The 16,564-nt window shown below is 37.1% G+C and overlaps 1 protein-coding gene across 6 annotated transcripts in view; it reads right to left on the reverse strand.

Moving 5' to 3' along the window:
• Nucleotides 1-1,123: 1,123 nt before the first annotated feature.
• Nucleotides 1,124-16,564, reverse strand: part of LOC133818655 (tRNA threonylcarbamoyladenosine dehydratase) — a 61,676-nt gene continuing 46,235 nt past the window's right edge. For 5 of the 6 annotated variants that reach the window (XM_062251667.1, XM_062251665.1, XM_062251666.1 and 2 more), the window contains 2 exons: nucleotides 7,982-8,039; nucleotides 1,124-1,488 (listed from right to left, as the gene is read on the reverse strand). In XM_062251667.1, the coding sequence (XP_062107651.1) occupies nucleotides 1,369-1,488; nucleotides 7,982-8,039 (178 nt within the window). In that variant the 3' untranslated portion in view covers nucleotides 1,124-1,368. The remainder of the gene's footprint in view (nucleotides 1,489-7,981; nucleotides 8,040-16,564) is intronic. The other variant, XM_062251668.1, reaches the window with a different exon arrangement.

Below are 16,564 nucleotides of genomic sequence, written 5' to 3' on the forward strand. Positions count from 1 at the left end.
TTACCTATAATCACATTTATGCCCTCAATGGACTAAAATTACAAATATGTCCTTATAAGCTAAACAGGGCCCACATACATATATAATCCTCATAAACATGTATTTCTCATATCCACATAATCATATAATCATGCATTTAATCATTAAATCACACAAACTATTTATGCCCTCCCAGCACGCTAATCAAAGCCCTTAAGCCTTATTAGTGAATTTAGGTCGTTACAACGTAACCCTAAAATAAAAATTTAGTTCACAATCACAAAGTAAATCATAAACATATTAGAATCCATAAAATATAATAGAAAAGAAAAAATCCGCTAAAATAATATAAAGCATTCTGGTTATAGTGATAAGATTATAAAAGGAATTTTCTAGATTTTTCCATTTATCACTTGATTATGCTCCAAAATATCTTCACTTAAATTTCAAATGTCATATCTCTAGAATGTATCATATCACTTGTAGGTCAAATATTACCTAATAAACGTTTGAATTTGACTTTGTAAATTATACACTTTGTAGAGATTTGAATAAACTTTCTAATGCCATCAAGAACTTGCAAATCTGATTTGTGAGTAGAAAGATATGATTAAAATACCAAAATTATCTCAGATTCAGAATATCTAATTTTTTTCTAACAAATTAAGTTTGAATTCTTTTTAAATTTTCTCCAATCAATTCAAATAAATAATTACACTTTTTTTTTCTCTTGATTGAAAATAATATTAAATTTTGAAATATTTTTCAAATATTCATGAAACATATAACATGAAAAATGCCACAACCACCTAAAAAGAACTAAAAATATAAAAAATAATAATAAAACTTTAAAAAACTAAGCCTAAACAGGAACCTAAATTTATCCTATCAAAATCTACCAAACTTAATCTTTGTTCGAAGAATAAACTAACTAAAAATATAAAAAAAAAAAAAAAAAAAACTGAAAAATACATGTAACATATAACAACTTGAAAAATACCACAACGAACTAAATATATATATATATAAAAGATAATAAAACCTTAGAAAAAAACTAAGCCTAATTCTATCCTATTCCCAAGTTAACACAAAGCAACTCCATCTGCCATGAGATGACAACAATGTTTAGATGAGCATTGGGAAAGAGGTAAAACCTTCGCTTCATTTGGTAGAAATGGTCTCTCCTGATTGTATTAAGGAAAAAAATCATTTTTTTCCACACAAGCATTATATGATATTTTAAGCGAAGAGAAAAAAAATTACTGAAAATGAATAATAGGTACAATGGAATACACGGAAAATAAATTATGACAAAAAAAAAAAAAAGACATGAGTCTATGGCACCAGTAATCTATTGATACTAGAAGCAAAAGAGAAACCGAATACAATTCACTGAAGTTGCAAACCAAAGTCTACTTCGGCTTGCTTCAGCACAGCTGAGACTCTATTGAAAAACTCTGGCTCGTTTTCTTTGATGTAATCAAGAGTCTTTGATTCGTGTTCATCCACCTGAAAACATGTATCAGTCTACTTAACAGCAAAGAAGCGCAAAGTTGTAAACCAAGAATCACTACTTATAAAATTAAAAATACAAGAGCTGAGCTCACTTTTCAAGGCACACACAAACAGAAGAGCAGTATTTTGGAAGGATCCCTTTCAAATTATAATCTTTCAGCTGGTTACCAATATGATGTAGAAAAAATTTTATCGTAGAAGTTTCTTGTAACAATGCATTAGTGCTCAAACAGTATTATTTTACAGATGAGAAATAATAGAAACAAAGGAACCAAAAGACTAAATTGCAAGGAAATGGGAGGAAAAACCATGCAGAAATTAACAATATCTGATTATTTCACTTGTACAAATGTGTATCCAAAATTTTCTAAAGATATATTTTATCTTTGTTTAACAAGTTCTTAAGTGAATACCAAAAATGTCAGTACTCATCAAATGGCTTTTGAAAATAAAATAAATAAAAAATTGAATCCCATTATAAAATCTGTTTCAATATAGAAACATATGATTCGACCTTTTGTTTAATAAAACAAAAAATAAATGAAAAGAAGACAAACAAATGGGAGCTGTCCATAATAAGTCTTAGTTCAGTTTCTTTGACTCCTGAAGAGAAATCGGCGAAAACACTACGGAAAAGTCATGCTCCATATAGAGTAAAAGTGTTTGGTTGGCTACTGGCTTTGGGAAAGTCAAGTGTTCATGAGAATTTACAGCTTATCGTTGTCTCCAGGATGTTGTTGTATGTTGCAAGTCAAATGGGGAATGTAATTTATTTATGGAGTGCACATTAATTCAGAAGTTGCCCAAGTTGTTCAAAGAATTTGGTATTTGATGGTGTATGTCTTGTTCTTACACTCAGTTGTTAATCCAAGTGCCATCTCAAGATACCTTAAGATTATTGTAACAGCCTCTATGTGATCTTCTGTTGGGTTGTTCATACCACACTAACAACAAAACCAATGTCTGGTCTACAGTGTGATAGATAAATAAGACAATCCACTAACCTGTGGTATCTCCCCCTTTCTACGGGGGTGCTATCATTCCCAAAGCCAACCTTTTTGTTCGAGTCCATTGGAGTTGATGTGGATTTACATCCGAGCATTCCTATTTCTTTAAGCAAGTCTGATAGATACTTATGTTGAAAGACAAATACATTTCCTAGATAGTGCAACTTCCATCCCAAGAAACTATCTTAGATACCCAAGATCTTTAATCTCAAATTCCTTTGATAAGGATCTTTTTAATCTCAATAGTTCTTCCTCATGTCAAGATATATCATCAACATGAACAATCAAAATGCTATTTTAGTTTATGGAGAAAACTTAACAAATAGTGTGTGATCTGCATGACATCGAGTGTAGCCAATTTAAATCATTGATTTAGAAAACTTATCAAACGCTCGGAAGACTTAAGTCCATACAAGGATTTTCTTAGTCTGCACACTTTATTATGGTTAAAGAATCTTCAAGACCTCAAGGGATTTCCAAAGAAACTTCTTCAAGATCACCATTCAGAAATGCATCTTTAACATCAAGCTGATGTAGAGGCCAATCGCGATTTACAGCAAGTGAAAACAAAACTTGAAGAGTATTGAATTTTGCTACCTGAGATAAAGTTTCCTAGTAGTTGGATAGACTGGGCAAATCCATTAGCAACTAGACAAGCTTTCAATCCATCTATATACTGTCATCGACTTTGTGTTTAATCATGAAAACCCACTTGGATCCCACTGGTCTTTTTCCATGAGGCAAATCTGTGATAGTCCAAGTGCCATTTTTTTTACCAAGGCACTTGCTTTATTTTTTTTGAAAAAGAGACAAGGTCAATTGACCCCCAATTTCATTAGAAACCCTCACTTAAGGCGGAGGAGAACTGTGGGTCATTACATAGAAAAACCAATACCTAGAACATAAGTACAAGTTATAAATCAGATCAGATTCTAATCATGGTCAATATCGTAGGATAAAATACAGCCCCAGTCTCTATGGAGATCTTGAAATGAAAAATCTTTAAAGTATTTTGTCCTATAGACCCATGTTGCAACCCAAAATTTAACTTTATCCCACACCTCTACACTCTTCTTTTCTATATTGTCAAAAATTTTGCCATTCCTTTCTAGCCATATTGCCCAAAGGATAGCCAATACTGTAGCTGTCCATAATCTAGCAGACCTCTTCCCCCCAGCTATCTTGCAAGACAAAAGCTCAGCACATTTCTTTGGCATGCACCAGCTTAAACCAAATTCTCTCAGTAATCTATTCGATAGACCTTGGCTAAAAGGACACTTAAGAAATAGGTGTGACAGAGATTCATCAGCATTCTTGCAGCAGACACACCAGCCCGGAGACAACACCTGGAAAGGCCTTCTCTTTTGCATTACCTCCTGAACGTTTACTTTTTGCAAAGCTAACAGCCAACCAAACACTTTGATTCTAGATGGAGCGCAACCTTTCCACAACAACTTAGCCCAATTTCCTTGTGAATTATACTGGTATGAGACTAAACTTTGAAAGGCACTTTTACAAGAGAAAATACCATTAGTCCCAGGAGACCAAATTCTAGAGTCATCCACCACATCAAGAATTGGATTCTGTTCAAGAAGCTGAAGCAGACCTACTAAATGGGGGGCCTCCCACTCTCTCAATTGTCTTCTGAACTGAAAGTCTCATCCAGAGTTAGATCTTGAGAAGCCTTCTCCCCCACCCGCCATTTCTTTTACACTCTTTTGTCTCCCATTAGAGATCTGCATAAGATCAGGAAATAGTCTCATAAAGGCTTCATCACCCACCCAAGCATCCTCCCAAAATCTGATTCTATTCCCCTTACCAACCTTGAAGCGAACCCTAGTCAGGAATGCATCATACATTGCCGCAATACTCTTCCATGGTCCTCTAAACGACAGAGAATCCCCTCTTTTCGTATCCCAGAAGTTATCAGCTCTCCCATATCTACTTTTTATCACCTTATACCAAAGGGTCTTGTCTTCCAACGGGAATCGCCACAGCCACTTCATCAAAAAAGCCTTATTTCTTGCTTCCAACTGCCCAATACCCCCTCCTAGAAAAAGAGGTTTACACACCTTTTCCCAAGCCACCAGATGCTCACCCCCACCCAGATCACCCCCTTCCCAAAGGAAATCCCTCATCATCTTTTCAAGGGCGATGATCATAGTTTTGGGTGCTCTAAACAATGAAAGGAAGTAAGTTGGTAGGGATGATAACACAGATTGAATAATAGTTAGTCTACCCCCTCGAGACAAGTATGCGCCCCTCCAACCATCTAATCTTTTCGCAAATTTTGCTACAACCGGTTCCCAGAACGCTTGTTTATTAGGATTCCCCCCTAAGGCACCCCTAAATACTTCAAGGGCCACTGACCCACTTCACACCCTACCGACCTCGCCAAAGAATCAACCACCTCCTCCACCATGTTCAGACCCAAGATTTGACTTTTACTCATGTTGATTTTCATCCCGGATGCAGAACAGAAAGTCCTTAGAATATCAAGTAACTTTTGGACTGAACCTTCGTCTTTAATGAAGAATATCGTATCATCTGCAAATTGTAGATGACTTACCGATACCTTTTCCCTCCCCACAAGAAAACCATTATACAAAGAGGAGTCAATGGCTTTGTCTACCATCCTACCAAGTACATCCACTAGCAAAATGAATAGAAGAGGTGATAACGAGTCCCCTTGCCTTAGCCCCCTTTCCCCATAGATCTTTCTTCTCGGTCTTCCATTTATAAATATAGAGAAGGATGTTGAGGATACACAGCCTTTTATCCACTTCCTCCAATTATGACCAAATCCTTTCTTTGCTAGCACCATGTCTAAAAATTCCCAATCAACATAGTCATAAGCTTTCTCAAAGTCTATTTTGAAAACTATACCACTTAGTCCTTTGCTTCTATATTCCTCCACCGCCTCGTTTGCCACCAAGACCGAGTCTAAAATCTGTCTATTTTCCACAAAGGCAGACTGAGTTTCAGAAATAGTGTCATCCAATACCCCTCGAAGCCTGATAGCCAGTACTTTGGAAATTATCTTGTACAAGCTTGTAGTTAGGCTTATCGGCCTATAATCCTTTATCTTACAGCTATTCATTTTTTGGGAATAAGGCAAATGTATGTCTCGTTCAAATTCCTTTGGATAATACCATCTTCTGAAAACCTTGTAAACGCCCTCATCACATCCCCTTTTAAAATATCCCAATTCCTCTGGTATACTGCCATTGAGAAGCCATCTGGACCTGGTGCTTTGTCCCCATCACATTCAAACACTGCCCTTACTTTGTCATTCATAGCTTTCTTCCATTTAGGGTTGGATAAAGCTTCCAGGGTAGCGTTGGGAATTCGTATCTCATTAAGCTACAACAAAAGTCTGATAGGAAGGTGACAACTCTTCTTAAGAAACAAAATTTCCAATAGGATGATCAGAACAAATACAAAATCCATTTCTCAAAGGGATAGGCTGGTCTTAATAATCAAATATAAGATTGATTTTGTTGTGATTAGTATTTCCCGTACCTGAGAGGATTAATGCAAGTTGCAAATCTGACTCATGACTGATATAAACTCAATCTCAAACCAAAATTCAGATTCTTAAAACAAACAACGCCAAAAAAATACTTTCATTCAGTTCTTGGCACCTATCTGTTAGAGTCATGGCATTATTCGTTGAGGAAAACTTAGTCACACATTTATGATCACGAGTAAACTTATAGAGAGTAAGTTACAATCCAAATTAGGCACATATAAAACTAAGTGTAGAGTTAGGTCCTTGGTTATTGTGACTGAACCTGTACACTCAACTTTTGACAAGGTGCCATTGCTATTCAGACTGTATGCTTCTCATTACTGATTTTTATACTCAAAAAATAGTAGGATCTCTTGACATGTAATCTGATGGTCTAGATTTGAGAATCAATGGCTTCGAAATTCTTTTTTTTACTATAAAAGCTGCTGAAGTATTACCTTTGAGAGCTAACATTCCTATTATAGAGCTAGTAGGATTTGGTAGTGATATCACACTGGATTGGTCCATGAGTTGTTGTAGGACCTCTAGTTGTTCTTTGGTGAAAGGAGATGACACAGGACTCGGCTGTTCTTCAGTGTTGCCTTGATTAACTCTATCATATCTTGGTCGAGAAGGCTTCCAATCCAGAAGATTTCCATGTAGTTTCCAACAAGTATCCTTTACATGTCCATGTTTGCGACAGTGATCACGCCATGGCTGTCCTCTACGCTACCTACTGTCTTTATTATTGTTGTAGGAGTGTCCACGGGCAGCAAAAGCAGATGATTTGAGGTTTGAGGTGGGATTTTGGGAACCCATCATGATCTTCTTTCTGCTTTCTTCACGACGGACCTCAGAAAAAGCCTCACGAATATTCAGAAGTGGCTTAGCTTAATGCTCATAACTCTGCCTGACTTCATCCAAGTTCTTGTTAAGACCTAAAATGAATTAAAAAATTCAGTTTTGCTCCTGGATTTTCTTACATAAAGCAGTATCATCATAGTGAGTACTAAGATATTGAGTGACAGATGTGTCCTACTGACGTAGATCATGTAACACAACCTCTATTTCGAATAATTCTGAAGAATATTTAAAACTAGAGTATGAATCTCTAACTGCGTCCCATATTTCCTTGGTCGTGGCAAATAGGAGAAAAATTTCACCAATATCATTAATGGTACTAATCAACCATGACATAACCATATGGTTCTCAGTTTTCCATGCTTTAAATTTGGGATCATCTTTCACAGGAATAGCAATCTCTCCAGTGATATTGATCTTTGCCTTTTCTGCATATGAATAACATCACTGATTGAGACCATTGAAGAAAGTTGTCATTGAACTTGTGACCGGTGACTACAGAGGCAGTTTCAAATCCTCCATGAATGATGGAAGCAGGTCCCGACGATACCTCTGGACTGGAGTGGAGTCACCTCCTGATGAAGAGTTTTGCTTTTTAGTAGCCATACCGTATTTTTTCATGTTGAGAGAATATTTAGGGATAGCTCTAATACCTTGTGAATATTTTGAGGAGTAAAACTCTTAATTAAATCAAAATAAACTAATTCAAATATATGGAACAAGGAAGAAATTTGTTTCCTAAAAGCAGTTGCTGATTTTTAGTTCCTAAAAGTCTAGGATAATCTGATTTTATGATCAGGCCCTCTCTTACTCAAATTGAAATCTAACTAAATAAAACACTAATAATATCCTAATTGTTGAAATATTCAACACATCATAAGTGGATTGACTTGATATTGTAGGACACATCCAAATAATAACGGTAAAAAGCCTAGCTAAATATGAAATTATCTCAACTCTTCAAATAATAATTTAGGAAAACAAAAAAGAATAAACAAGAATTTGGATCGACAAATCAAGGTACAAAGATATACACAGAATATTAGAATTAATATGCATCAAACAAATTCAAAACTAATTTAGCAGGATGTTGGCATCAAACACTTACTTCTTTAAATTTCAAAAGAACTAAATTGGAGACAGATGCAGGTTTTCCTCTATCCCACCTAGAAAAGTAAAAGAATCAGAAAAATTCCAAGAATCTCAGTGTAGATCCGTACTGCATACACTAATAAGATATGAACAATGTAATCTGATTCCTAATTTATAGGGATTAGATTTATTTTATCTAATGTCATATTCCATTTTGAATAAAGAAATTAGGATTTAAACATCCTGAAATCACACTTCCATTTAAATCTTGTATATAAATCTATTCTAAGGGGTTATGGTGGAATTCAAATTTGTAATTACTAACTTTTAGGATATTTTATGTAAGATATCATCTTATTTAAATAAGAGATTTGAATCAGTTGCTTCCAATATCTCATGAGTTGTAATTTCTGTTTATATCCCCTGATTATAGGGATTGTTTGTTGATAGGAAATTCTTCTTATTAAGGTATTTTCTTGACTAAAATATGAATCTGAAATCTTCATCACAGTAGAAGAATGAAAGTACAAAAGTAAAATAGGATTCAGACAATGTTAAGTTTTGTGACTGGAGCAAAGATTTCCTGATAATCTATCCCGTAAGATTGAGTGAATCCTTTCGCAACAAGACGAGTTTTGAACCTTTCAATACTACCATATGCTTTATGTTTGTTCGTGAAAACCCATTTACAACCCACTGGTCTTTTCTCAGGAGGAAGATCTGTGTTAGACCATGTACCATTCTTAACTAATTCATTAATTCCCACATTTAATGTTTTCTTCCATTCTGGATCTTTTAGAGCCACATGTATAAAGTTAGACACCTGTACAGCATCAAGTGTAGAAACAAAAGCCTTGTAGGATGAAGATAACCGATCATATGATACAAAATTACAAATAGGATGAGCGGTGCAGGTCCGGACACCTTTTCTGAGTGCCATAGTGTTAGACCTCAAATATGCTTAACATGCCCAACATACTCAGATGCAAGAATAGGTCACAAGTTAGTAGAGTGTTATTGTTGAGCAGTAATATCTTATGTTCCTATTGGCTAGTTGTATTTCTAGTTAGAATTCTGTTATTTATTTTAGTTAGGGGTTGGGTCTATATAAAGTCTAGTCCTATCTTCTTAGAGGGTGTGAGATAAGAATTTATTTGTGAAAGAAAGTAAATTACTTTCTGGGGAGATACCAAACTGTCTCGAAAAGTTTAGAATTTTGTATTACATTCTTTGATATTAATATAGGACAAAATTTAGGCTTAAATCCTCTGTAATCCTTAATATGAACAAATGCCTTTGACCGTGCAATGAAAGTCATCTGCTCACTACTGTATAACAAACTTGGTGGTAGTCGAGAGACCACCTCTCTCCTCAAGGGCAACAGCTCCTAAGAATAGATAATCCCCCCTTCTATCATTCTTGCACGGTATATTACTCTTTGGGGAGATACCAAACTGTCTCGAAAAGTTTGGAATTTTGTATTACATTCTTTGATATTATAGGACAAAATTTAGGCTTAACTCCTCTGTCATCCTTAATGAACAAATGCCTTTGACCATGCAATGAGAGTCATCTGTTCACTGCTGTATAACACTTGGTGGTATCCGAGAGACCACCTCTCTCCTCAAGAGCAACAGCTCCTAATCCAAATTCATACAAGAGTTCCATCACTCTTGCACTATTTATATATACTCAATATTTCTAGAAAGACTTGCACACTTCCCAAAACCATGACAGAAATTCATGCACAAAATGGTTAAAAAACTGTAGCCAAAATAGAAATAGACAAAGAAATCTGCTCTGTATTGGATTGCCTGGAATTCGAGAGCCAGGATCTCTCCCAAAAGCTGGTTACAGCTACTACTTTCTCCACACCCTCTACTACACTCTACTCACACTTATTCCCTCACTCACGCCTACCTCACTATAAGCCATGTACCTTACTTCCATACAACCCCAACCCTCCTAACAAACTCTATGCCACATAAGCTATCAGCCACAATAATCCACTCTCTGATGTTTTCTTCAAATAGCGCAGGATTCTGTACACAGCTTCCAAGTGTTCTTCTAAAGGATTATGCATATATTGACTAACTAAGCTCACAGCAAACGCAATGTCAAATCTCGTGTGAGATAGATAGATCAGTTTGCCTACTAGTCGTTGATACATCCCTTTGTCAATTGTGTTTTCTTTTGTCACCTATTTGTACTTGCCTTTCGATTCAATCGGTGTTGCCACTGGTTTACAACCACTCATTCCAGTTGCTTTGAGAAGATCCAGAATATATTTTCTTTTGAGATACTGAAATACCTTGTTTCGTTCTTGCAACCTCCATTTCGAGAAAGTACTTCATCGGTTCAAGATCTTTTACTTCAAACTCTTGGGCTAGTACACCTTTCAGTCTTTCTTGTTCGCAACAATCATCGCATGTTATTATCATGTCGAGGTTAGTAACATTACCCTCTTGTGAGTGTTTGAATAACAAGATGTAATCCGACTGAGCCTGTTTATATTCATGTTTTCTTATCACCTGATTAAATCTTTCAATCCACACCCTTGGGGATTGCTTTAGACATAGAGAGATTTTTTCAGATGACAGACACTCTCTGTTCCATATCTTCCTTTGAACCCTGGAGGAATTTTCATGAACACTTCTTCTTCCAAATGTCCATTAAGGAAAGCATTTTTTATGTCTAGTTGTTGTAAGGGTCAATCAAGATTGGCAACAATTGATAGGAGAACCCTTACTGTGTTTAATTTGGTGACAGGAGCAAATTAAAATATATCCACATGGTTGCTCTTCATTGAATGTAACGTCTAAGGAGACGTACATATGACGAGTAGAGGGATGGTAGCACTTGTACCCTTTTTTGGTAGAAGAGTAGTCCAAAAAAATGCACCTGAGGGCTCGGGGATCAAACTTAATGATTTAGGCCAAGGACATGAACATAAGAGATACATCCAAATGTTTTTAAGGGAAGTTTAGAAACAAGTAGTGTATGTGGATATATTTTAAGCATAGAGTGGAGTGTGATATGTTAACACTCGAGATGGCATTCTATTGATGAGATAGGCAGCAGTAAGGATAGCCTCACCCCCAGAATTGTTTTGGGACAGAATTTGTAAACATGAGGGCCCTAGCAATTTCCAATAGATGCCTATTTTTGCGTTCAGCAATCCCATTTTGTTGGGGTGTGCCTCCACATGAGCTTTTGTGAACTATGCAATGAGAGAGAAGGTAATCACCCAAGATTGAGTTAAAATATTCAGTTCCATTATCTGTGTGTAAGACCTGAAGATTTGCATTGAATTGGGTTTTAATCATAGAGTGAAAAATTTTAAATGTCATGGCAGCATCAGATTTATTTTTAAGGAGAAACACCCAACTAACACGTGTGATCATCAATAAAAGTGATAAACCATCTTGTATTTGTTGTATTTGTTATTCAAGAAGATCCCCATAGTAAGAGGTTGTGTTGATTTGTAGGGTATAGGGCGAAAAATAACATGTGTATGCTTAGCAAATTGACAAATTTCACATTTAAATAAACTCAAGTTTTTATTTCGAAACAACTTAGGATATAAATATTTTAAATATGAAAAACTAGGGTGGCCTAGCCTATAATGCCATTGCATAATATCATTGTCACTAGAAGAAAAACCAGAAACAAAAGCTAAATTCACTTGAGCAGGAGGAAATTGATCAAAGTAATACAGCCCACTACATGCCTTCGCATTCCCAATCGCCTTCCTCGAGGACATCTTGAAAAGTATAGCAAAGTGGTGAGAAAGAGGCGAAACACTGCTGATCATGGGTAATTTTACTGACAGAAAGAAGATTACAAGATAAGTTGGGAACATGAAGAACATCACGAAGGACAATAGAAGGTAATAACTGAATAGACCATTTACCAGCCACAGAAGAGAGGGAACCATCAACAATTTTAATTTATTGAGTACCTGGGCATGGTGTGTAAGTGGTGAACTGATTGGACTCACCAATCATGTGATCCGAGGCCCCTGAATCCACAATCCAAGCAGAATTTTGAACATTGAAGGCAGCAGAAGTACCTGGAGTGGAGGAGGATGACGGATCAGATGCGGAAGCAATGTTCAAAAGCTGATGGAGTTGAGTAATCTGAGCTGGAGTAAATGAAAAGGGCTCGGGTGGTGCAGCAGTCAAGGCTTGGCTGTCGAAATTGGAACGAGTTGAGGAACGAGGCTTCAGCACCATGAATGACCCAACACTTCTCCTTGGTATGACCAACCTTATTACAGTGGGAACACTAGGGGCATGCACGACGATTCCCACGAGGGTCATCACCATCATTATAGCGCCAGGCAGCAAGAGCAGATTGGTCATTTTCAATAGCAATTGGAGGTCCCATCATATGACTCTTTTTCTGCTCTCCTCCCTTCGAACCTCAGCAAAAGCCTCTCAAATGCTAGGAAGAGGATTTTTTCCCAAGAGACGACCACACACCTCATCAAGGTCTCGGTTCAGGCCATGTAGAAAATCAAAAAGTCTCTCTCGATCAAGCATTTTTTTATAAAAAGAAGCATCAACAGAAAATTTCCATTCAGGAACGTAAAAAAGGTCTATCTCTTGCCATAGATTATAAAGGATACCATAATATTGAGTTACCGTAAGAGAATTTTGTCGCTGGTCCCGAAGCCTTGATTTGAGTTCAAAGACTTGAGTCGAACTGTCCAAATTCGAGAAGGCCTCCTGAATTGTTTCCCACACCTCACGAGTAGTAGAAAGGAATAAATAGGTCTCACCAATATCAACCTCCATGGAGTTGCTGAGCCAAGTCATGATGAGGGAGTTTTCAGATTCCCATTTGGCATAGGAAGGATCGGTAGCAGCAGGAGTAGCAATAGCACCAGTGAGATACCCCAAGCGACCACGACCACGACCACAGAGATACATCTTCACAGATTGGGACCATTGCAGAATATTCTGGCCATTCAATTTATGGATAGTGATTTGGAGGGAGTTTTGATGATCAAATGATGTGGGAGAGGCATCGAAGGTAGCTTTGATGATAGAAGAATCGACTGAAGTATCAGCAAAGGTGATGGAAACAGTGGGAGCGGTTTGTTTTGGAAGGGTAGCATCAGGTAGAGAAGTCATGAGGAAAAGAAGGCTGAAAAAAAAAATTCGAAATATTTAGGTTTAGAGGGATGGCACTGATACCATGTGGAAATTAGACTAGTATATTTTATTGAATGAGAGCTATGCCTTTATATAGGCACTGTACTGAGAACGAGGATTTTTGGTAATTTTTAAAATATATTAGTTGTAGAAATTAGAGTTAATTGTATTTAGTTAGTTTCCTATTTAGTCTCTCTAATTTTGTATATAAATACATACTATTCTATTGAATAAAGATACAATTCATTCACCATATTTTACATGGTATTAGAGCTTTCTAGCAGGACTCTCATCTGACTTTGACTCTGCAAAGTCACAGGTTCTTTCTGGGTCTGATGTCTCCTCTTTACAAAATGTCTTTAGCCGTGTTCTTCGTACAGAAACTACTCCATCTGTTTCTCTTAATAGTGTTTTGGTTGGTCATAATAATCATGCACCATAGGGAAACTCTACTCCAAGTGGTTCCAAAGGAGGCAATCCCCAAAGGCCTGACAATCGAACACTGGAATCCGGGAGCATTATGTGCAACTATTGTAAGAAACCAGGCCATACCAAGTTCGAGTGTAAGAAGCTACAGTTTAAAAATCAGCAAAAACACTATGCTAATGTTGCAAGCACTAGTGATGTACCTGATAAATCGGTCATTATTTCTGTGGATGAATTTTCCAAGTTCTCAAGGTACCAAGAATCACTCTATTTATTTGCATAGTGGGTCATTGATTCTGGTGCCACAGATCACATGACAGGTAATTCTAGTTTCTTTTCCACTCTTCAGTCTTATAGTCCCACTTCTTCTGTTACCTTAGCTGATGGATCACCATCTTCTGTTCTTGGATCTAGCACTGTTACTCCTACACCTTTGCTTACTTTGTCATCAATCTTACATTTACCCACTTTATCCTTTAATTTGCTTTCTGTTAGTCAACTCACTCGTAATTTGAATTGTTGCATCTCTTTCTTTCCCGATCATTGTTTATTTCAACATCTTATGACGAAGAAGATTATTGGTAAAGGACATGAATCTGGCGGCCTGTATGTTCTTGATCCACTGTCCTCAACTCCTATTGCTTGTCCGAGTGTCGCTTCCGCTTTTGAGGCTCATTGTCGTTTGGGCCATCCATCCCTTCCTTTGCTCAAGAAGCTTTGTCCCCAATATAGTAAGGTGTCTTCATTAGATTGTGAGTCATGTCAGTTTGCCAAACATCATCGTGTTAGTTTGAGTCCTAGAGTCAATAAACGTGCTAGTATTCCTTTTGAGTTAATTCATTCTGATGTTTGGGGTCCTCCTATTTTGTCAAAACCTAGATTCAGGTATTTTGCTACTTTTGTGGATGATTATTCTCGTGTAACTTGGTTATATTTAATGAAAAATTGTTCGGAGTTGTTTTCTATATTTTGTGCTTTTTGTGCTGAGATTCAAAATCAATTTAATGTGCCTGTTCGTACTTTGCGAAGTGATAATGCCAAGGAATACACATCTGCTCAATTTCAATCTTATATGATCTCTAATGGCATGCTTTATGAAACTTCTTGCGTTGATACTGCACCCCAAAATGGTGTAGCAGAACGTAAAAACAGACATCTTCTTGAAACTGCACGTGCCCTCTTGTTTCAAATGAAAGTTCCTAAACTTTTTTGGGCCGATGCAGTTTCCACAGCTTGCTTTCTTATTAATCGCATGCCATCCTCAGTACTTAATGGTGAGATCCCATTTAAAATTCTTTTTCCTGGTAAGTCATTGTTTCCAGTTGCTCCTCGGGTATTTGGCAGTGTTTGTTTTGCTCGAGATGTCCATCTACATGTCACCAAATTAGATCCTAAGTCATTAAAGTGTGTATTTCTTGGTTATTCTCGTCTTCAGAAAAGGGTACAGGTGTTATTGTCCTGATTTTAACAAATATCTTGTGTCTATTGATGTTACTTTTGTGAAAAATACACCTTATTTTTCATCTTCACCTACTCCTACTCGTCAGGGAGAGGATGATGATTTGTTGGTATATTCTGTCACATCCTCTGCGCCTGATACATGTTCTGACGAGTCTCTTGTTCCTTCACCTACCTCGGTCATAGCTCCCGCAATGCCTACACCTCCACCACCTCCTAAGCCTCCTATTATAGTGTACTCCAAGCGTCTACCTCCTCCACCTCCCGTTTCATGTCCTGCACCTGCATCTTCGTCATCAGATTCGGAACTCAACAATGATCTTCCCATTGCACTACGTAAAGGTAAACGTCAATGTACATATCCTATTTCTTCTTTTGTTTCTTATAATCATCTGTCCTCTTCTTCTTGCTCTTTTATTGCTTCTCTTGATTCTATCACTATTCCTAAAACTGTTCGGGAAGCCATGTCTCATCCTGGTTGGCTTGCTGCAATGATAGAAGAGATGAATGCTTTAGTTGCGAATGGTACTTGGGACTTGGTTAATTTACCTTCAGGCAAACGGGTCATAGGGTGCAAATGGGTATTTACGATTAAAGTCAATCCAGATGGAACAATTGCTCGCTTAAAGGCCTGTCTTGTTGCCAAGGGTTATGCTCAAACCCATGGAGTGGACTATGTGATACTTTCTCCTGTTGCTAAACTCACATCTGTTCGACTGTTCATTTCCATGGCAGCTACTCATCATTGGCCTTTGCATCAGCTTGATATTAAAAATGATTTTCTTCATGGGGATCTTGAGGAAGAAGTGTATATGGAGCAACCTCCTGGGTTTGTTGCTCAAGGGGAGTTAGGGCGAGTTTGTCGTCTTCGCAAATCTTTATATGGGTTGAAGCAAAGTCCTCATGCTTGGTTTGGTAAATTTAGTCAGGCTGTTGAGAAATTTGGTTTCTTGAAAAGTAAGTCAAATCATTCTGTGTTCTATAAAAGATCAACTGCTGGTATCATTTTGTTAGTTGTGTATGTTGATGACATCGTTATTACTGGAAATGATACTGGAGGCATCTCATCCCTTAAATCTTTCATTCATACCCAGTTTCACACGAACGATTTAGGGGTGCTCAAGTATTTCTTGGGAGTTGAAGTTACTCGGAGTAAAAAAGGTATTTTTCTGTCTCAAAGAAAGTATGTACTTGATTTGTTAATTGAGACAGGAAAATTGGGAGCAAAACCTTGTAGTACTCCAATGAATCCAGTTGTGCATCTTACACGTGATGGGAAACCATTTGAAGATCCTAAGAAATATCGCAGATTGGTTGGAAAGTTGAATTATCTAACTGTGACTCGTCCAGATATTGCATTCTCCGTTAATGTTGTTAGTCAGTTTATGTCTTCTCCAACAATTCATCATTGGGCAGCATTAGAGCAAATTTTGTGTTACTTGAAAGGAGCACCAGAACGAGGTATTGTTTACAAGGATCATGAACACACCCAGATTGAGTGTTTCTCTGATGCAGATTGGGCAGGCTCCAAGGTAGATAGACGATCCACTTCAGGT

Source organism: Humulus lupulus, chromosome 2, assembly GCF_963169125.1.
Source record: "Humulus lupulus chromosome 2, drHumLupu1.1, whole genome shotgun sequence".
In the NCBI taxonomy this organism is placed as follows: domain Eukaryota; kingdom Viridiplantae; phylum Streptophyta; class Magnoliopsida; order Rosales; family Cannabaceae; genus Humulus; species Humulus lupulus.